Raw genomic sequence first — 21,877 nt, forward strand, 5'->3', positions numbered from 1 at the left:
AAAAGAAAGCTCTATCGGTACCCAAAAAATGGTATAAAATAAATTTCAGTACAGCGTTGCATGACGGACTAAATGTCAGCCAAACTACTGCAGCGCTGAATACTGAAAAATGTCCTAGACAGGAAGGGGATTTAACACCCCGGTCAGCAAGTGGTTAACATGTGTTGTGAAATGTAGTGTGTTGTACTGCATTTAAAGGCAAAATTTTCCGCCAGCGCACATCGACCATCAAGGCAGCACATAAATGGGAGCACTGTTTCCTATTGGAAACAATAGATTTCAGCTTGCTTGGCCTGCATTAAGCAACACAGGTCAATTGATATGCTTTGAAGTAGCCCTTAGTTTTTGGTTTTTTTTTGCTTAAAGACCAGAGAGAAAGCTGCAGTGTCAGGTTGGGAAATATACTGTGGAGACAAAGAACTGTCATCAAGCTGGCAGTGGTTGGAAAATGCAGGTGGATTCCCAACCCTGTTTCTATAGCTAGCCATAATTTTTTTTTCTTTCTTTTTTTAGGTGTGCGCATAGATAGTTACATAGTTTTTTCAAGTTGAAAAAAGACACAAGTCCATCGAGTTCAACCTATAGATAAACTGTATTCTCTCAAATCCAATAGGTTTGCATGTTTCACATTCTTCGGACTCTGCAGGCACCCTTATTGCCTTTTAAAAAAAAATAAAAGCAAACACCCATGGCACCCAGAAACACAGAGGACACAGTGAAAAAAACATCCACACCATAGACCAGAGGTGGGGAACCTACGGCCCTCCAGCTGTGGTGAATCTACAAATCCTATGAGGCATTGCAATATTCTCACAATCGCAGGCATGACTCCCAGAGACAGATGCATCATGGGATTTGTAGGAGGTTCCCCACCCCCGCCATAGACCCTCTAGGGTAGAGGCAGCATAGACACTTACACAGGGATCCCAACCTGAAATAAGTCATTTCAGGGAGGTGCCCTTCTCATTTCAGGCAGGTGCTCTCTGTCTGCCTTCTCATTTCAGGCGGGGTGCAACAACAACAAGGAAGTGAAATGATGGCAGATAACAAAGAAGCTAATGTTTCCTTTGCTATTTGCTGTTTCTTTTAGTGTTCTGACAGCTGCTGCCGTCAGGACAAAAGAAAAGAAAAACGGCATAGGAACTAATAGCTAGATTGCTATGGGCTATTTAAATTTGCAATAGCAAGCTGGCTATTGCACCCGCCCTCTGCTGCTGTCAGTCAGCAGAGGTGGACCTGATAGAGAACTTCAGGTCAACCTCTGCTGATTGACAGTAGAAGTGGGCGGGTGCAATAGCTAGTCTGCTATTGCAAACTGAAATAGCAATCCAGCTATTAGTTCCTATGCCGTTTTTTTTTCATGACTGACGGTCGGCCAGCGGCCCCAATGTCAGAAAAAAACAAAAAACAAACAGACAGCACGGAAAGGTTTACTCTGCTAGATCTAGCAGAGTAAACCTTTCCGGGAGAAAATGTTTCTCTCCCTGGTGCCCGGGAGCCGCTATCTAATAGCGGGAGACTCCCGGAACATGTGGGAGACTCCCGGAACATCCGGGAGAGTTGAGATGTCTGCTTACAGTAGAGAATGTTAGAAATCTCAGATAAGTAACTGCCTACTATACTATCTAAACATCAGTTAATTTTCTTTAGCTACTATGTAAATCATGAATTTAAAAAAATACATACAAGGGTATGGGAAACGGAACCATGGAGAGCTGGACATTATGTCACCTCTTGCATCAGTTCTTGCTTTACTGTCTGATGGAAACACATCAGTTAATGTCAGAATATAGGAAAGCAGCCACACAAGCATAATAGCCATGATAATCTGAAAAAGAAAGCAATGTTAATTCTAGTTTGCTTTCAGTGAAATTCCCTTAAATGTGTACAAAACAGTCATATTAGGTGTCTGCCATTCAATCACAATAAATAAACAGAAGGATTTTAGAATGTGTGGATACACTCTACGTTGCTTTCCCTACAGGATGCATATTAGAATATAGATAAAGGCTTCAAATGTGCAGCCAAATTCAAAAATAAACTTTATACTGCCAAAAGGAATCTATCATTTACTTTAAGTACTGCATGCATGCCAACGAATACCCAAAGTAACTGCACTATACACCAATGGTACCCCAATGGTAATTATCAAAAGCAGAGCAAACAAAAGAGGAACACGAGATAAAAGGATGTTTAGAAACTGAAGACAATGCAGAGAAGAGCAACTAAATTAAGACAGAGTTTCTTAGCTATGAGATTAACTGAATTTATTCTCCCATGAGAAAACGCAATTAAGGGGGATGCAATCACCTTGCATGAATATATAAATGGTTCACATATTAAAAAGTGCAAAGTTGTTCACTTTAATGTCTTTGCAAATGACAAGGGGCCTGGAGTAAAGGAGGGTTATTATCTACATAGAAAAATGATTATTTCCAGTAAGGGCCTCTACATAGGAAAAGGCTTCCTCTACAGGAAATATGGGACCAGTGGCCAGCTGCTAACGGGCCGGCACTCTGTGCTGTGGGAGTGGCAAATGCCACCTTCTCCCATGGTCACCATTTTGACTCAGGGCACCTTTCCCTGTTTTATTTTTACTACTGATGGAATGTGGGAGGTAGGTAAATGGGCAGTCCTCCCTCACACATATAACCTGCCTGGCTCTACAAGTACAAGCGGCAAATGTGGTTACACTGGCCAGCTTGCCAAACTACAGAGACCAGCTGCTGTGACCAGGATGGCTCAGTGGAAGGAGTTAGAGGAGTCTGAAGGGAAGACTTCCCAAGTTCTTGCCATAAGTTCCTAATTCCTTATGTGCTAAGAGATCCTGTCACAGTGGATCAAGTCATAGGCACTTTTGCTATGTCTATGTCAAGCAAAATGTCTATGTTAAAATACTAAAAATAGGTGTCGATAACGCACTTAAAAAGGCAACAGATAAGGACTTCATCCTCTCATAACCCCTTCTCTTCTTCCACACAGGTATGCACATTTAATCTCTGCTCTTGAGCCTGGCACTCTGTGAATTATGCACTCCTGAACCCTGTAATATATACATTTTATGAACATGTTATACTTCTGACTAGGGTTGCACAGATACCAAGTACAGTACTCGGTACAAGTACGAGTACATGTACCGATACTTTTGAGCTCCAAGACTAGACTAGAGAAAAATTCAAAGATTAGGAGGCAGCTGTCATTTGTAAGGAGCACACAGAGCTCCTGGGATTTGTACATCTCTGTTTTAATGTACGATTTTGTTTTTATAAATATAAATAAAGGGATGCACAGATACTAGTTTTGTGAGTACGAGTACTGGTACTTGCCGAGTACTTACAAGTACGAGTACTGATACATTTTTGACAATTTTTCTAAATCAATACAGACTAATGATTTCAGGACAGAGGTGGAGGGCCAGAGCCAGGTCCCAGCTGCAACCGCTGCAACCCTGGTAGTTCTCATGAAAATGCCAAGTATCTGCACTGGTACTCGAAAAGTATCTGTGCATCTCTACTTCTGACCACTGCAAGCTGTATATTACAAACTCTTGACCACTGGACCACTGTACATACTCATGACTAGGGGTGAGCTCAGGTTCAGTGTCACTTACCAAATATAGCCATGTGCCCCTTTTTCTTACATAGTTACATAGTTACATAGTATTTGAGGTTGAATAAAGACATTAGTCCATCAAGTCCAACCTATTAGGATCTCATTCTAGGAGTACCCGTACCCCTGTATATTACGGTCCCTTAAGAAATCGTCCAAAAGTTTCTTGAACAATTCCACATTATTTGCTGAAATCACCGCCTGTGGCAGTGAGTTCCAGACCCTAACTGATCTTACTGTGAAGAACCCCCTTCGCCCCTTGTGCTGGAATTTTTTTTCCATCAATTTTAGGTGATGGCCTCTAGTTTTTGTAACGGAGTTAATTTTAAACAGTTTATCGCTAATGTTGCTACCACCATTAAACATTTTGTACATGGAAATCATATCCCCCCTTAATCTCCTCACCTCTAATGTGAACATGTTTAAATTTAGTAGCCTCGTCTCGTAGCTCTTACATGCAGCTGTAGGCAGGAAATTCCTGTGTCACAGCTGATTGGGTGGCAACGGAAGCAGTTTATCTCTATGCTCGGAGGAGCTCATGTTTGGACCAGGTTTGATGCGAACCTTAGCTCATCCCTACTCCTGACGTCTACATTCTACGTTCATTATATGCTCTTGATCCATGCACTCTTTATTATATATTGTACATTTTCATCCGCCTGACCAAAGTATTTATTGTTTTAACAACTGTTGGTTGTTAAGTAGTCAATAACTATTTAATAGAGTTCTTGTTTATGGTAGACTGTGTGCATAAGAGCATATGTAATTGAAGTGTTTCACTTTCGTTCAAGTGCATGCATACCCAGAACCCCTGCCAGTTTATTTTTGTGCTGGATGTGTACCATTTGGGAAATTTATTTTTACTTCCTGTCCAACAGAAAGTTAGAGAAATTCTCTCAAAATAAGGAGAATTCCACGTTTAGATGTTTGCCCCTGGAATAGATGATCTAGTTGGAAATCTCTGGGGACTCTGGGAACAACTCAAACTATGGATTTCCTTTCATTTTCTGTATCATTGTTAATGGTCAGAAAGTGAATCTCCCCAATGGAGAAACCCACATTAATGAAAACCTGACAGAAGGTCTAACCTTCTCCATCCAAATTTTTTTTAAAAAAAGTTTTGCCTAGAGGTACACTTTAAAATGATTGTGATGTAGTTTATGTGTCTGTGAGACATTTGCTTGTGGCACAGTTATTAAAGCATATTTTGTGTGTACAATGACTGTAGCATCTGTGTGCCATGTATACAGTGAATACGCTCAGGTTTTATTTAAGCATGCCTCTTTAAACCCCTCCCACCATTTGGCATTGCACGCTAGGTCTTTTTCCTCTCTATTGGGTGCCCCAGAGTTCCCACCATCCCAGTAATGATCCTGGGTTGTGGAATTAATTTTTTTTCTTGTACAAAGAGCTTATCTTCCATACAGCAGCAGCCCAATCTGTTTCATTTTAACTTGTTAAAAGGCTGTTTTAAAGTTGTTTAAACAGCAACACGTGCTTTTTTTTAGCATGTGGTCATAGGTACACTTTAACCGACAGATAGAAACTGGCAGTTGTCCGCTGAGGCTATGCCTGTTCTTGCTTATGCAAAACATTCCTGTTGTTGGCCAATTTCTATTTAAGAGATTGCAGATGATGCAGCAATGTAAAACTGGCCAGCGGCAGAGCATTTTCAATTAGTGAAAATTGCCAAAGATGTATTAGAAACACAGAATACAAGCAGGTAATTTACTATAAGAATGAAAGTGACACTAAACTCTGGAGTTAAATCTTAAAAATGCATTCAAGTATCTTAACCATTAACAAAAATGTTGCTTATTTGTGTATCACTTGGCTGTAGGTTCTCAAATCATCTCTGAATTGGTGCTGACACTGTCTTTGATTCTGGAGGGTGGCTACTTTTGTTCCCCTTCATACCTGTGTGTGTTGTAATGTATCCACCACTCCAAGATGGACTACATTCTCACATTTAGTTTACTAATTTGTATCCAGATTGTAGTCCATCACAGGAGTGAGCTTGGAGCGGTGGCTACTTTACAACACACTCTGGGGCCATGGGGAACAAAAGTATCCAGAAAGGACAGTGTCAGCACCAACTTAGGCCTGGTTCACACCTAGGCATTTTACAGCGCTGATCGACGCGCTGTAAAATGCCCAGCAAGTGAAATCCCATACTTTCCTATGGGCATGGTTCCCACCTGGGCGTATTCCAACGCGTAGGAACGCGCTGAAAAACGCCCTACGCCCAAAGAAGTACAGGAGCTTCTTTGGGGCGTTTTTCCGAACGCATTTCCATTGGTATTCCCGAGTGTGGATCGGGGTTAACAAAGCGGTAACCCTGAGTCACACTCGGGAATACAGCGTACAGGTCTTACCTTGTCCGCGATCCTCGCTGTGTCCTCCGGCGGCTGGTGACTTCCAGGTTCCGTCCCTTGCGAGCGGCCGCGTCGCAGGGGGGCGGAAAGTTTGAAAGTGAAAAAAAAATGTAAAAAGAGAAAATAAGGAAAAAAAAAATCAAGAAACATCATACCACCAGTGAAACGCGCGTTTCACTGAACAGAAAAACGTGCTAAAACGCGAAAAAAAACGAGCAGAAAAAATACGCCCAGGTGTGAACCCAGCCTTAGCGATGATTTGAAGATCTACAGCATCATCGCCCAAATAAGCGACATTTTTGTTAATAGTACTTAAAACCTAAAAATGTATTCAACTCCTGAGTTAAGTGTCACTTTAAGAGACCATAGATAATACAGCAGTGTTAAATTGGCCAGCAGCAGGATAATGTTATTGAGCAAGACTAGACTATAGTGAGTAATGTCTCTTCCTTCTAGACAGACCTTGTCCTAAAATTAGGCCAGAATAAGTCAGAAGTGGGACACTAATAAATGTTTACTACATAATACATGTACATACAGTAATAAATGTTTATTTGTAAAATAAAGGTTTTATACAAATACATTTAAACAAAAAAATCAAATAAAACATTAGTTTATGTAGAACTGGAAAAAATAAAATACAATTAACCAAAATATATTACAAATTCCCTAAAGTAGTTGTAGCTGAATATTTGTTATCATCAATAAATCATGGGTATTACTGAACTGATAGGATTCATTTCTAAAGAAATTGTTTACCAATATTGTTTTACTTACTGGAAACATTTTGAAGATTTGCATTCTATAAAAGGTAATTCCTTTTCCAAATTTGTAACACGGCAAAACAAGGGAAACATTCCGCAGGTACTGTGCAAATAATATTATCAGCGTCAAAACCCTGTGAAATACATTATCATGTTTATGTAAGAAATATACAGGGTTGTTACAGTAATGAAAGATGTACAAATATTCCATCAAATTACTTTGTGCAGTTAGGAGCATACCAGACCATATTAAGGTTCTTTTTGGAAAAATACTATCCATATGCAGCTTCACAAAATTAATTAATTGTGGAGCTGTTCGATTATGCCTTGAATAGCAACTTCTTCAAATTCTCAGGTGGATTTTACAGGCACTTCGATGGGTGCACCATGGGCTCCGACGCACGCCTGTCTCCATCCGGGATATTGTGAAGAACAGGAATTATATAGCTGTCCTGTTTACCTGGTCCACATTAAGTTGTGGCTCAGGTACATAAATGATATCCTGATTATCTGGGAGGGCACAAGGGACGAGTTCTGCAATTTCATACATACATTGAACCAAAATGACAGGAACATCAAACTCACATATGTATTAAGTGATATGCGGATATCATTTTTGGACCTTGATATACAGATAAGGAATGGTACTTTCGTGACCAAAACTTTTAGAAAAGAAACCGCAGCTAACACTTTCCTCTATGCCACATTCCACCATCCAAAGTCTCTGATAAGAGGTATACCTACAGGACAGTTTCATTGTATTAAACGAAACTGAACCCTTAAAGAAGACTATACGGAGGGATCAAGATACCTCTATCACAGATTTAGGAAGAGAGGCTAGTCTCATAAGACCCTTAAAAATAATCAACGAAAAATTAACAGTAGAGCTAGAGAAGAAATGCTGTTTTGGAAAGAGAAGAAGACGGTATAAGTCGATGGTCCAATTAGAATGATTACCCAGTTTGGTTCAAAGTGGGAAGAATTAACAACAATAATGAAACGCCATTGGCACGTGTTGCAGCTCTGCCCTACCCTAGCAGATGGTGGCAGGTAAAGCTTGGAATCTTAAAGACCATCTACTGTATTTGCTGGCGTATAAGACTACTTTTTATACTTATAAACATCCCCCGAAAATCGGGGGTCGTCTTATACAATGTATACCTTTAGTTTGTTTGGGCCAAGGTGGCCCAAAACGAACATCCCTAATCTGTCAGCCCGCTGGATGTGCGGTAATACTGTATGTACAGTAGCTTCGGCTGCATACAGTATACCGAGCTGAGCCAATCACGGTGAGCAATGTACACAACCTCTGCCAATCCAAGCATGCTTTGTATTCATTAATAGAATACATCGCTCGCCGTGATTGGCTCAGCGTGGTATACTGTATGTAGCCGAAGCTACCGTACATACAGTATTACCATGATGTTTTTAAATGGTGTTGCCTCGGAAGTGGGGTAGTCTTATATGACGTGTATAGCCCAAAACCTATGTTTTAAGTGGAAAATTAGGGGGTCGTCTTATACACCCAGTCGCCTTATATGCCGGCAAATACGGTAGTTAAATTGGAATATTTTCCAAGTACACAGAAAATGTGGCTATCTGACCATGGGAGGATAACTGGAATGTTCCCTTGTGGGAAGTGTCAGGCATGTTCCTATGTAAACAAATCAAAAGCGTTTCAGAGTTCAGATGTGCACAAACATTTAAAATTACTCAATTTATAAGTTGATCTACAGAAAAAGTGATTTACCAACTAATGTGCCCCTGTAAAAAGATATATGTAAAAGACAATTTTGGCTACGGATAGGAGAACATGTGAGAGACATTAAAAACAAAGGAAAAGATAGTCCTATAGCACAACCCTTTAAAGAATACCATAATTGTGAACTAAGAAATTTACAAATTTAAAGGTATATATGTATCAGCAAGCAGAGGGCACTTTGATAAGATTCTACAACAAAAAGAGATGATGTGAATCTACAAACTGAATGCACTTTCCCTTCAATGGCTGATTACAGAATTTAACTTACAGGCGTTTTTGTAATATATTTTGAAAATACATAAATATATTTAAATAAAGAAAAAAATAGCAGATATGTCGAGTTGCTACTAGTGATGGGCTGCATGTTCGAATCGAACATAGGTTCGATTCGAACATAGGTTCGATTCGAACATAGCCTGTTCTAGCGTTCGCTGAACGCCGAACATTGCGGGATGTTCGCGGTCTGTTCGACCGCGGAACATCCCACAATGCACTGCACCCTCCGAAACTGTAATTGGCTACAGTCTTGCACCTGACCGCAGGTATATATATATATATCGGACTTCTGTATATCAGACTTCTGTATATATTAGAGTTCTATATAAATATCAATAAAATGTATATAAATGTAATTTTTGCTTCAGCAGGTTCTATACATCATACAGATGCACCACTTTACGGTCACGAAAGGGGACCCCCCAGGCACCATATTTAAAGGAATTTTTCATTTTTAATGTTTCATTTTAAGTGATGTTAAATCACTGCTCCTATAAAAATTGTATTTTTTAAAAGTGTTTTTTTCATTGATACATGTCCCCCAGGGCAGTACCCGGATCCCCATACACTTTTTATGACCAATAAATTGCATATAAGGCTTCAAAATGGGGACATTTAATTTTCTGAGTTCTACCCCCATAGACTTGCATTGAGTTCTAAGTTCGAATTAGAACTTTTTCCATGTTCGAAAGTTCGAATTAGAGCCGAACACGAGGGTGTTCAGCTCATACCTAGTTGCAACATCTTATCTACTGTAGATAGTGAACTTTTCCCGTTTTGAACATCAAAAGCAATGCTTTGATCACCCATAATGAACGTTATTTTAACATGGTGAAGGCACACTTTAATTTTTAGGTGGAGACCAAGGAAAAGGTTAATTCCTAAAACGAACTGTAAGGGCTTTTTAAGGAAGCTAACATTGCTCTCACCTTACGTTCTGACGAAGCCCCGTTGTGGGTGGGGTTGAATGCGTCAACACAGAAGCACACACCTGTCCTCCTGGGACTCATCTACCACAAGCCATGATCGTTTGGTAGAATCCTTGGCAGATATTTTTTATGAAATTTGAACTGAATACAAGTCTTACTGGACAAGTGTAAAAGTGCTGTGAACGTTCCTGGTGCTATACAGCTGATTGCATCCAATCATCACCGTGAGTAAAATTTATCTAATGCCGGCCAACGGGTAAGAGCTCTTTCTAAGAACTGTTCTGATAGCATAAAGCATTGTGAACCTGCTAGGTTTAGCACAATCAAGGACATTGTCCTTAAGTTGGCATCGATCTGTGTTTAATCACAGCAAGGAAATTTGCATTTTCTGAACTTTTGTACAGGTCATGGATGAGTTAACAACAGATGATTTACCTGGAAGCCTCTATGAATGAGATAATAGAATCATGAACGGAGATAGAAACAGGAAGCAGTCATAAAGGCTGAGTAATTCAATCAAATCTGATGTTGCGAGACTGAACTACATCAAGTGGTGAAACAAGTACACTGTTTAATTGTAACATTGGATACATCTATTTACAAATGTTTGCAACAAGTTATATTCATCCTGATAACAGTATCAATACTATTACTGGTCAAATTTCATGCATTGCTTAGGAGGAACGCCCGAATACTTAGATCTTGGACTGCTTTTTTTGTATACTACAATATATTATATGTGTTAAATGGTTAATTAATTTGAACATGCCATGGATTTAGATAGAAGCAATCATCATATAGAGCCAATTAGGACGAGTTAAGGAGTGCTGTATGAATGTCTGTTGGTATGAAGACAACATTGTCATATTTTTAATATGAAGGTTTTTTTTGGTGCTGTGAAGGGTCTATTTATTGTAACATTTTTGTATAAGACAATAAAAGCATACATTTTGAACATATTCAGACTTTGGTCTTCCAAGTGACTTCTGGCTGGTCATGTTTTCTGACATTACCATATTTTTGTATTTTTCAAGTATTATTTAGTCACTGATCGAATTCTAATTCAAATAGTTAAATTATATGGACTCCCAGATATAATCTAAATAGTTTTTTTTAAACCATAGGGAGTACATTTAAACAACAACAAGTACTTAATCTAGTACATTGTGGAAAATCTTTGTGCAACTATGTTCTCTTTTCTATAGCGACAAGGGGGCCAAAGTTTTTATTGTGTGTGGGCTTTATCCATGTGTTGGCCAAGTAAAGCAAATAACCCTTGCCGTGTGTAGGAAGCGCAAATATTGAGGTGAGGAAGTACCCTGCCCATGACCAGCCTTGGGAGGGAGGTGTCCTTTTTACTGGTACCCTAGGCATAAAGTTGTTTTTTTTAACCCTTGACGTGTGTAGGATGCGCTACTGCAAGTTAAATTTTTTTTACATTTTCCACAGTTCTGCTGAGTTCAGCTTTAACCAGTTGACATCCGCGGTGTTAAACCCCCTTCCCATCCAGGCCATTTTTCAGTATTCAGCGCTGCGGTACTTTGACTGACATTTATTCCGTCATGCAGCGCTGTACTGAAATGAATTTTATACCCTTTTTTGGGGACAGATAGAGCTTTCTTTTGGTGGTATTTATTCACCACTGGGGGTTTTATTTTTTTACTATATTAAGGAAAAATTACCGAAATTTAAAAAAAAAAAACAGTTTCCCCTATATTAAATGATAAAACATTTATTATTACCCAATTTTTTGGTAAAATATAAAAGATGGGGTCACGTCGGGTAAAAAGACACTAAACATGTCAAGCCTTAAAATTGCGTGCGCGCGCAAAACCTCAAAAAACGATAATACCCAAAATTGGCCATAGGCGACGCTTTAAAAGCTGTTACCGCTCATCAGTTTAGTGTTATCAGTGATTGATGGCCCTAAAATGATTGCTCTCACTGCGACGTTCGCGGCGATATGTAACATGTGTAGCGCAATTGTAATTTTTGCGCGCTGGGGCACCGGACGCGTATTTACGTTTATAGGCGCGTAAACGTGGGGGTGGGGGAGTTAAACATTTTGGGGGGGTTTTTTCCCCTTTTTTTATATGTGACTTTTATTTTATTTTACTTTTTTATGTGTTACTTTTATTTTTTTTTATTTATATTTATTTTTTTGCACTTATTGTTATTGCTATTATATAGGGGGATAACAACCCTGGTGGGGGGGGTGCCGCGAACGAGCACATATAGGCGATCGGCGGGCTATGGACCCGCTGATCGCCTATATGTGAAACACCCGGTACCGGGTGTTCGCATTGGACGGGCCTTTTCTGCCCGTGCGTGCCTGCTAGGGGGCGCGCGCGAGCAGAAAAAAAATGCCGTCTGGCGACGGCAACCCGCCAATGCAGCAGTGCCGTCCGTCCGTTTTTCTACTACGGGCGGACGGCAAGAGGTTAAGAAAACCCCAATCCTAATTTAAAAAGAACAATAAACAAAAATTAAAATAATAATTAGATGCTATCTACTACAATATATTATATGTGTTGCCATGTTTTAAAAATACTATTCTATATAAAATTATAAAGTGCCATTGAAAACAATAAATCCAAACTTATAAAAAATTATCCATTTAACCACAGCTTTTAAAATGTAGAGGTTTCATATAGAAAACTTATCAGGATAGTGTGACAAGCAGCCCCAGAGAGCCCATGGTATTTTCTTAGAAGGGATGCACTTGTCTTTCCGGTTGGGTGTTGGTGTGCTAAATAGTTTCCCAGTTAGCCTATTACAGGAGACTGATTTTCTATAGAGATGAGAGATCAGAAGTGTGGACAGGAAAAGACTAGGTGGGTTTCCTATCCACCAGATTGCATGCATCTATTCTACTCACATCCTGAAGGAAGACACAATTGGCTAGTTAAAAGCATAGACATGTGCATGGCTGTGCCTGAGCACACCCTAATCATCCTGAGCACAACAGGTGCGGACTGACCGTTTAGGTTCTCGGGCACAGCCCGAGTGCCCACGACCAGGAGGTGCTAGGAACAGCTAAGTCCTGCTCTGATATGTGTGCTCACACATTCCGTCACTAGGGGGTGATCAGACATATGGCAGCCATATATCCTCTCAGAAGGCTGGAAACCTCTACCACAGTATTCAGTCATGCAATAGAAGCCTTCCTTGCTGTGTGAGCATGCTCTGTCTGTACCGTGTGCAGGGCCGCCATCAGGGGGGTACTACCGATGTCAGGGGTCCAGGCACCCCCAAACCCACTAACAGCGGAGATAGAGGAGGCCAGGCACCAGCAGCGGCAGTCCTGCGGCGAGAGAGGCCGGGCCATAGCAGTGCCGGTCCAGAGGCGGGAGAGGCCGGGCCCCAGCAGCGGCAGGTAAGGAGCTGCATGTTCAGGGAAAGGGACCCTAACCAGCACACCTGAAACCCTACAGAGCCCACCATAGAGAGTCTCAGATGGGCTGTGCAGGATCTATGGTGTGCTCTGCAGGGTCACTCTCAGGTGGGCTGTGTGGGGTCTCTGGTGGGCTTTGTGGGGCCTCAGGTGGGTCCTGAGTCCAGTGTGTTACTAAGTCCTGAGTCCAGAGCGTTACTAAGTCCTGAGTCCAGTGTATTACTAAGTTCAGAGTCCAGTTCATTCCTAAGTCCAGAGTCCAGTGCGTTACTAAGTGCTGAGTAGGGATGGGCTCGATGTTCGAGTCGAGCGTGAGTTTGACTTGAGCATCAGCAGTTTGTGTGTTCGGCGCATACACGAACTGTCAGGGCGTTATGCAGGCTGTTTTCCCGCCAAGTGCCCCATGATGACTTTGCCCAATCATGGCTCACCTGTCAGATGCCGTACAACTGTAAACAGTTGGACCGAGCTAGCTGTAACTGCGAGTTTCGCCAAATTGGTTATATGTTGCCGATATCTGTCAAAATGCCATTTTGCAACTAGAGCTCGTTGCGAGTGGATGGGACGGCGTTTTTTTTAAATTATTATTTCTATTAATTTTTTCATTTTGACAAGTCGTCGTGGACAATGCTGGACGTCATGATTGACCCTGGATTACGTCGGTGGATCCATTAAAAAAAAAAATACTTTTTTCAAATGAAGGATTTTTACAAAAGCCTGCCCCCTTTTTTAAAACTTGTATTTAACCTTTTTGTGATTGGGTAGGGGTACAAGTACTCCTTACTCATTCACAAGGATGAGCTGCATCTGGGTACCTTGATGTGAATAAGCCCCCTGCCCACACCCCACAACAAACGCCCCAGGACTTGTGAGGAATAGGCCCTTGTTACCATCGGCACGAGGACAAGGTGTTTTTCCAGGGGCGACCCTGGAAATGCATCCTTCCAGTGCCAAGGGCATGGGGCCTGGTATGGGAGGGAGTGGGGGGCCACTCGCTCGTCGTCGTCCCTTTCCTGCCCTGCCAGAACTGTGCTCGGATCGAGGGTCTGGTATGGAATTTTAGGGGGACCCCACGCTTCCATACCATTTTTGCCGGTGGTCCCACGCTTTTATTTTCATTTTATTTTTTTTAAATGGGATTCCCTCCTAACATTCCTACCGGACCTAAAGGGTCTAATATTGTTTGGGAGGGGAATCGCACGCTTTTTTTTTTCTTTTTAAATGTCATTTTTTTTCCTTTTCAAATGTAATTTTTGCTGCAACAGGTTCTATACATTGTACAGATGTGCCACTTTACAGGTAGTTTAAGGGGGGCCCCCAGGCACGATATTTAAAGGAATTTTTCAGATGGCCGTCTCTCCTTGCTCTCTCCTCGCTCTTTTCCCTGGCTGTCTCTCCTTGCTCCCTCTCCCCTTTGTCTCTCCTCACTCTCTCTTTCCTGGCTGTCTCTCCTCACTCGCTCTCCCGGCTGTCTCTCCTCGCTCTCTTCCGGCTGTCTCTCCCTTGGCTGTCTCTCACCGTTCTCTCTCAGCTGCCTCTCCCAGCTCTCTCGACTGTCTCTCCCTTGGCTATTTTTCTTGGCTGTCTCTCCTAGCTGCTTCTCCTCGCTCTCCTGGCTGTCTCTCCTCGCTCGCTCTCCTGGCTGTCTCTCCTCACTGTCTCTCACCATTCTTTTTCAGCTGTCTCTCCCAGCTCTCTCGACTGTCTCTCCCTTGGCTATCTCTCTTGGCTGTCTCTCCTAGCTGCTTCTCCTCGCTCTCTTGGCTTTCTCTCCTCACATGCACTCTCCTGGCTGTCTCGCCTCACTCTCTCCCCTGGCTGTCTCTCCCCACTCCTTCTCTTAGTCGCCTCTCCTCACTCTTTCTCCTGGCTATCTCACCTCACTCTCTCTCCTGGCTGTCTCTCCTCGCTCTATCTTCTGGCTGTCTCTCCTCGCTCTCTCTCAGCTGTCTCTCCTCACTCTCTGTCTCGGCTGTCTCTCCTCATTCTCGGCTGTCTCTCCTCGCTCGCTCTCTCTTGGCTGTCTCTCCTCACTTTCTCTCTCTTGACTGTCTCTCCTCGCTCTCGTGTGGCCGTCTCTCCTCCCTCGCTCTCCTCGCTCGCTCTCCTGGCTGTCTCTCCTCACTCGCTCTCCTGGCTGTCTCTCCTCGCTCGCTCTCCTGGCTGTCTCTCACCGTTCTCTCTCAGCTGTCTTTCCCAGCTCTCTCGACTGTCTCTCCCTTGGCTATCTCTCTTGGCTGTCTCTCCTAGCTGCTTCTCCTCGCTCTCTTGGCTTTCTCTCCTCACATGCACTCTCCTGGCTGTCTCGCCTCACTCTCTCCCCTGGCTGTCTCTCCCCACTCCTTCTCTTAGTCGCCTCTCCTCACTCTTTCTCTTAGTCGCCTCTCCTCACTCTTTCTCCTGGCTATCTCACCTCACTCTCTCTCCTGGCTGTCTCTCCTCGCTCTATCTTCTGGCTGTCTCTCCTCGCTCCTAGGAGAGCGGGCGAGGAGAGACAGCCAGGAGAGCGAGCGAGGAGAGACAGCCAGGAGAGCGAGCGAGGAGAGACAGCCAGGAGAGCGAGCGAGGAGAGACAGCCAGGAGAGAGGGCCACACGAGAGCGAGGAGAGACAGTCAAGAGAGAGAGAAAGTGAGGAGAGACAGCCAAGAGAGAGCGAGCGAGGAGAGACAGCCGAGAATGAGGAGAGACAGCCGAGACAGAGAGTGAGGAGAGACAGCTGAGAGAGAGCGAGGAGAGACAGCCAGAAGATAGAGCGAGGAGAGACAGCCAGGAGAGAGAGTGAGGTGAGATAGCCAGGAGAAAGAGTGAGGAGAGGCGACTAAGAGAAAGAGTGAGGAGAGACGACTAAGAGAAGGAGTGGGGAGAGACAGCCAGGGGAGAGAGTGAGGCGAGACAGCCAGGAGAGTGCATGTGAGGAGAGAAAGCCAAGAGAGCGAGGAGAAGCAGCTAGGAGAGACAGCCAAGAGAGATAGCCAAGGGAGAGACAGTCGAGAGAGCTGGGAGTCAGTCGAGAGACAGCCAGGAGAGCGATCCTAGGAGAGCGGGCGAGGAGAGACAGCCAGGAGAAAGAGTGAGGAGAGGCGACTAAGAGAAGGAGTGGGGAGAGACAGCCAGGAAAGCGAGCGAGGAGAGACAGGAGAGACAGCGAGGAGAGAGATGAGAGACAGCCAGGGGAGAGAGGCAGGGAAGAGAGGGAGAGAGAGAAGAGAAAGCCAGGAGACAGTGAGGAGACAGTGCTCTCTCCTCGCTCGCTCTCTCTTGGCTGTCTCTCTCCTCACTCTCTCTCCTGGCTGTCTCTCGTCGCTCGCTCTCCTGGCTGTCCCTCCTCGCTCGCTCTCTCTTGGCTGTCTCTCTCCTCACTCTCTCTCCTGGCTGTCTCTCGTCGCTCGCTCTCCTGGCTGTCCCTCCTCGCTCGCTCTCTCTTGGCTGTCTCTCTCCTCACTCTCTCTCCTGGCTGTCTCTCGTCGCTCGCTCTCCTGGCTGTCCCTCCTCGCTCGCTCTCTCTTGGCTGTCTCTCTCCTCACTCTCTCTCCTGGCTGTCTCTCGTCGCTCGCTCTCCTGGCTGTCCCTCCTCGCTCGCTCTCTCTTGGCTGTCTCTCTCCTCACTCTCTCTCCTGGCTGTCTCTCGTCGCTCGCTCTCCTGGCTGTCCCTCCTCGCTCGCTCTCTCTTGGCTGTCTCTCTCCTCACTCTCTCTCCTGGCTGTCTCTCGTCGCTCGCTCTCCTGGCTGTCCCTCCTCGCTCGCTCTCTCTTGGCTGTCTCTCTCCTCACTCTCTCTCCTGGCTGTCTCTCGTCGCTCGCTCTCCTGGCTGTCCCTCCTCGCTCGCTCTCTCTTGGCTGTCTCTCTCCTCACTCTCTCTCCTGGCTGTCTCTCGTCGCTCGCTCTCCTGGCTGTCCCTCCTCGCTCGCTCTCTCTTGGCTGTCTCTCTCCTCACTCTCTCTCCTGGCTGTCTCTCGTCGCTCGCTCTCCTGGCTGTCCCTCCTCGCTCGCTCTCTCTTGGCTGTCTCTCTCCTCACTCTCTCTCCTGGCTGTCTCTCGTCGCTCGCTCTCCTGGCTGTCCCTCCTCGCTCGCTCTCTCTTGGCTGTCTCTCTCCTCACTCTCTCTCCTGGCTGTCTCTCGTCGCTCGCTCTCCTGGCTGTCCCTCCTCGCTCGCTCTCTCTTGGCTGTCTCTCTCCTCACTCTCTCTCCTGGCTGTCTCTCGTCGCTCGCTCTCCTGGCTGTCCCTCCTCGCTCGCTCTCTCTTGGCTGTCTCTCTCCTCACTCTCTCTCCTGGCTGTCTCTCGTCGCTCGCTCTCCTGGCTGTCCCTCCTCGCTCGCTCTCTCTTGGCTGTCTCTCTCCTCACTCTCTCTCCTGGCTGTCTCTCGTCGCTCGCTCTCCTGGCTGTCCCTCCTCGCTCGCTCTCTCTTGGCTGTCTCTCTCCTCACTCTCTCTCCTGGCTGTCTCTCGTCGCTCGCTCTCCTGGCTGTCCCTCCTCGCTCGCTCTCTCTTGGCTGTCTCTCTCCTCACTCTCTCTCCTGGCTGTCTCTCGTCGCTCGCTCTCCTGGCTGTCCCTCCTCGCTCGCTCTCTCTTGGCTGTCTCTCTCCTCACTCTCTCTCCTGGCTGTCTCTCGTCGCTCGCTCTCCTGGCTGTCCCTCCTCGCTCGCTCTCTCTTGGCTGTCTCTCTCCTCACTCTCTCTCCTGGCTGTCTCTCCTCGCCCGCTCTCCTAGGAGCGAGGAGAGACAGCCAGGAGAGCGAGCGAGGAGAGAGCACTGTCTCCTCACTGTCTCCTGGCTTTCTCTTCTCTCTCTCCCTCTCTTCCCTGACTCTCTCCCCTGGCTGTCTCTCATCTCTCTCCTCGCTGTCTCTCCTGGCTCTCTCTCCTTATTTCCCTCCTTGCTCTCTGTTGTATATCCTCCCAAAACAATTTCCCATGGGTTGCTAGAGTGTTCGGGTTTCACCTGAAGAAAAGGTGGCAATCTATACAGAGCGCAGCAGCACTTGCCACATTCCTTCCTCACATCAGCAGCAGTCCTCTGTGCCTGAGAAGCTGTGAGGGAGTGTGGCTGCGGCTTTCCAGGCCTCCCATCCAATCAGGAAGCCAGACTTGGGCACCCCTGCTGGTATCAAGGTAAGGGACAGTTGATGAGATGGGAATCCAAGATGCCTGAGGGGCTAAGAGGTTCCAGAAAATAAATAGTTTTGCAGGGAAAAAGCCGGCCTTTTCAGTTTCTTCCGGTTTTTCTGGGTTGTAGCTGGGATCTGGAGTGCACATCACTTCCGGGTCCAGTGATCGGAGGAGAGATGCGTGGCTAGAAGCCATGGATCTCTCCTCCGATCTGTCATGGGAGACCCTCCACGCCGGGCCCCGGCTCACACAAGGGACAGATGAGCCCGGCAAGCTGACGGCGGCACCGGAGGGTGGGAGGGGGACAGGGCGCGGCAACGTACAAGCGATCCAGCGCCTGTACAGATGCTGGATCAGTTGTATTTAAATGGCAATCGTCTACTGTTTAAAATGGTACCAAGAACACAGCTGCAGGAGCAGCCGTGTTCTTGGTATAACCACTTGCAGCGGAGGACGTACATTTACGTGGTTAAAAAAAACCCCCACACACGTAATGAAACACACACATCACACACATGTCACACACACTCATTAAAAAAACACACTAATAGCTTCATGAACCACTTAAAGACCATGGTGTTTCACCCCCTTCCTGGCCAGGCCATTTTTCAGTATTCAGCGCTCCGGTACTTTGACTGATGTTTATTCCGTCATGCAACGCTGTACTGAAACGAATTTCATACCATTTTTTGGGGACAGATGGAGCTTTCTTTTGGTGGTATTTAATTACCACTTTTATTTTTTACTATATATCAAAAAAAGTACCCTAAATTTTGAAAACGTGTTTCCCTATAAAATGTTATGAAACATTTATTATCACCCCAATTTTTTGGTAAAATATAAAAGACGGGGTCACTTCAGCTAAATAGACACCAAACATGTCAAGCTTAAAATTTTTGCGCGCCCGCGAAAATGCAGAAAACGACCGCAACCAAAATTGGCCATAGGCGACGCTTTAATCTCTTGCCGTCCACCCATTGACAAAAAACGGACGGACGGCAGACTCACATTTGCGGGTTGCCGTCATGAGACGGCTTTTTTTTCTGCTCGTGCGCGCAGAAAAAACACAAGATTGTTATCCCCCTGATAGCAATAACAATAAGTGTAAAAAAAACATAAAGAAAGTTTAAAAAAATAAAAGTCACATATAAAAAAGTTAAAAAAACACACACAAAAGTCCCCCACCCCCCCATTTACGCACATATAAACGTAAATTTGCGTTCGATGCCCCAGCGTGCGAAAATGACAATTGCGCTACACATGTTACATATCGTCGTGAACATCGGAGTGAGAGCCATAATTTTAGGGCCAATCACTGATAACACTAAATTGATGAGCGGTAAAAGCTTTTAAAGCGTCGCCTATGGCCAATTTTGGGTATTGTATTTTTTTTAGGTTTTGCGTGCGCGCGCATGCTTTGTGATGCTTGACATGTGTGGTGTCTTTTTACCTGACGTGACCCCGCCTTTTATATTTTACCAAAAAATAAAAATAATAAATGTTTTATCATTTAATATAGGGGAAACAGTTTTTTGTTTTTTTACATTTTCGGTAATTTTTCCTTAATATAGTAAAAAATAAAAACCCCAGTGGTGATTAAATACCACCAAAAGAAAGCTGTCCCTAAAAAATGGTATAAAATTCATTTCATGACAGCGTTGCATGATGGAATAAATGTCAGTCAAAGTACCACAGCGCTGAATACTGAAAAATGGCCTGGACAGGAAGGTGTTTTAACACCACGGACTTCAAGTGGTTAAAAGTTTTTACTGGGGGGCGTGGCTTAACAATGGCGCCGTAAAGACGCGTCTTCTTGGAGCTCTGTACCGGCCGGCACTCACCCACTCTACAGGGGACGATAATCCGCATCCTCCGTATGTCCCGACCTCAGGACAACCAGCCGCAGCTCCGGAGTTCCCGACAGTCAGCCCTGACAGGCTTCTTCGTCCCCGCTGCCATCTCGGTCCGGGTAAGAATTATTGTTTTTCATTTTGTCTATGATGTGGTTGTGGGGATAGATTGCCGAGCCGATGCATCTCCAATACCGCTATTGTTTTGACCACTCGACCCCCATAGGTCAAGCGTTCACGCCCTACTCACACAGGGGTGTTCGCTAATTGAAACTTTTGGCTGACCTGTAGTCAGTGTCAGCGACATTCTCCTCCTTTTCTGATTCTTCCTGCTAGAACTCTGCTTCCCTCCTTCTGCGCTATCTCATCTCGCTTCTGCCCCGTATCCACCCTCACACTCTTCCTGCCCTCCCGCTCCCCTCTCTCCCCCCCCTTCCCTCCTGCCCCTCCTCTCCCTCCTGCCATACTGACCCGTACCCCGACTGGGTACATAGCTGGTGGAGGCCATGGCTCCACTGTCAGTCTACTCCTTGAATGCTAGGGGCCTAAACATTCCTGAAAAATGCTCCAGGTTACTATCGGACTTGTGGAGGGCTAGGGCAATGGTGATCCCTAAGGAAGGGAAGGACCCCGCGCAATGCGGGAGCTACCGTCCAATAGCCCTACTTAATGCCGACATCAAATTGTTCGCGAAAATTCTGGCCAACAGGCTCTCGCCTATCGTCATAGTGCAAGACGATCAAGTAGGGTTTTTTTAACTAGGGAGGCCAGGGATAGCACGGCTAGAGCCCTCAACGTCATTCATGGGGCTCGCTCCACCTCATCTCCGCTGATGATCCTCTCCACAGATGCCGAAAAGGCGTTCGACAGGGTGGATTGGGCGTTTTTAAGGTCCACCCTTCAGCACATCGGACTTGGCCCAAACATGTTGTCATGGCTACTCGCCCTCTATTCATGTCCCACAGCGGCGATACGGGTCAATGAGACCAGATCTCCGTACTTCCCTCTCACGAATGGGACGAGACAGGGCTGCCCCCTATCCCCATTGATGTACATCCTAGCGTTGGAACCTTTTCTCTGTCATGTGAGACTTAATGGTCGAATAGCCGGCCACCGGCTCCATTCGGTGGACCATAAGGTCGCAGCGTACGCTGACGACCTCCTATTTTTCATATGCCAGCCTCGCTCTTCCCTCCCGGAACTTATGCGGGAGTTTAGAGAATACGGAGCTCTCTCGAATTTGGCTATTAATTGGACAAAGTCGGCTGCTTTGAACATCACTCTACCTCCGGCGGAGATGGTGTATATCCAGGCCCAATTTCCATTCCGATGGGAGGAACGATCTTTGCCCAGGGCACTTTTCTCACCTCTGATTTGGAATCATTATATGACGCCAACTTTACCCCTCTCTTGCTTCAGATTAAACTAGACCTGAAAAAATGGCAAGCTCTCACGGTCACTTGGTTTGGTCGCTGCACCGCGCTCAAGATGACCATACTACCTAGGATCCTATACATAATGCAAGCGCTGCCTATTTGTCTTCCGCCAGCCTTCTTTGCCCGCCTCCGCAGGCTGTTCCTGTCATACATTTGGGCGAATGGGGCACCCAGAATAAGCAGACGCCTCCTAGCAATGCCAAAAGCCTCAGGAGGGATTGGACTGCCTGACGTGGCCCTCTACTATAGAGCTGTACACCTCAATAGAGTAATCGATTGGTGCTGTCACTCAGCCCACAAACAGTGGGTGCGCATGGAGGTACAGGTTTCTCCGGTGCCGCTGACGGGACTCCCATGGCTATCTGGCGCCATG

The 21,877-nt window shown here is 45.3% G+C and overlaps 1 protein-coding gene across 1 annotated transcript in view; it reads right to left on the reverse strand.

The window, feature by feature from the left end:
- Positions 1-1,636: 1,636 nt before the first annotated feature.
- Positions 1,637-21,877, reverse strand: part of LOC108801427 (solute carrier family 23 member 1-like) — a 139,151-nt gene continuing 118,910 nt past the window's right edge. Inside the window, exons 6-7 of the mRNA XM_018573320.1 lie at positions 6,762-6,882; positions 1,637-1,828 (exon numbers count right to left, since the gene is read on the reverse strand). Coding sequence (XP_018428822.1) covers positions 1,637-1,828; positions 6,762-6,882 — 313 coding nt within the window. The remainder of the gene's footprint in view (positions 1,829-6,761; positions 6,883-21,877) is intronic.

The sequence above is a fragment of the Nanorana parkeri genome, unplaced genomic scaffold (assembly GCF_000935625.1).
Source record: "Nanorana parkeri isolate BGI_ZX_2015 unplaced genomic scaffold, ASM93562v1 scaffold2334, whole genome shotgun sequence".
In the NCBI taxonomy this organism is placed as follows: Eukaryota; Metazoa; Chordata; class Amphibia; order Anura; family Dicroglossidae; genus Nanorana; species Nanorana parkeri.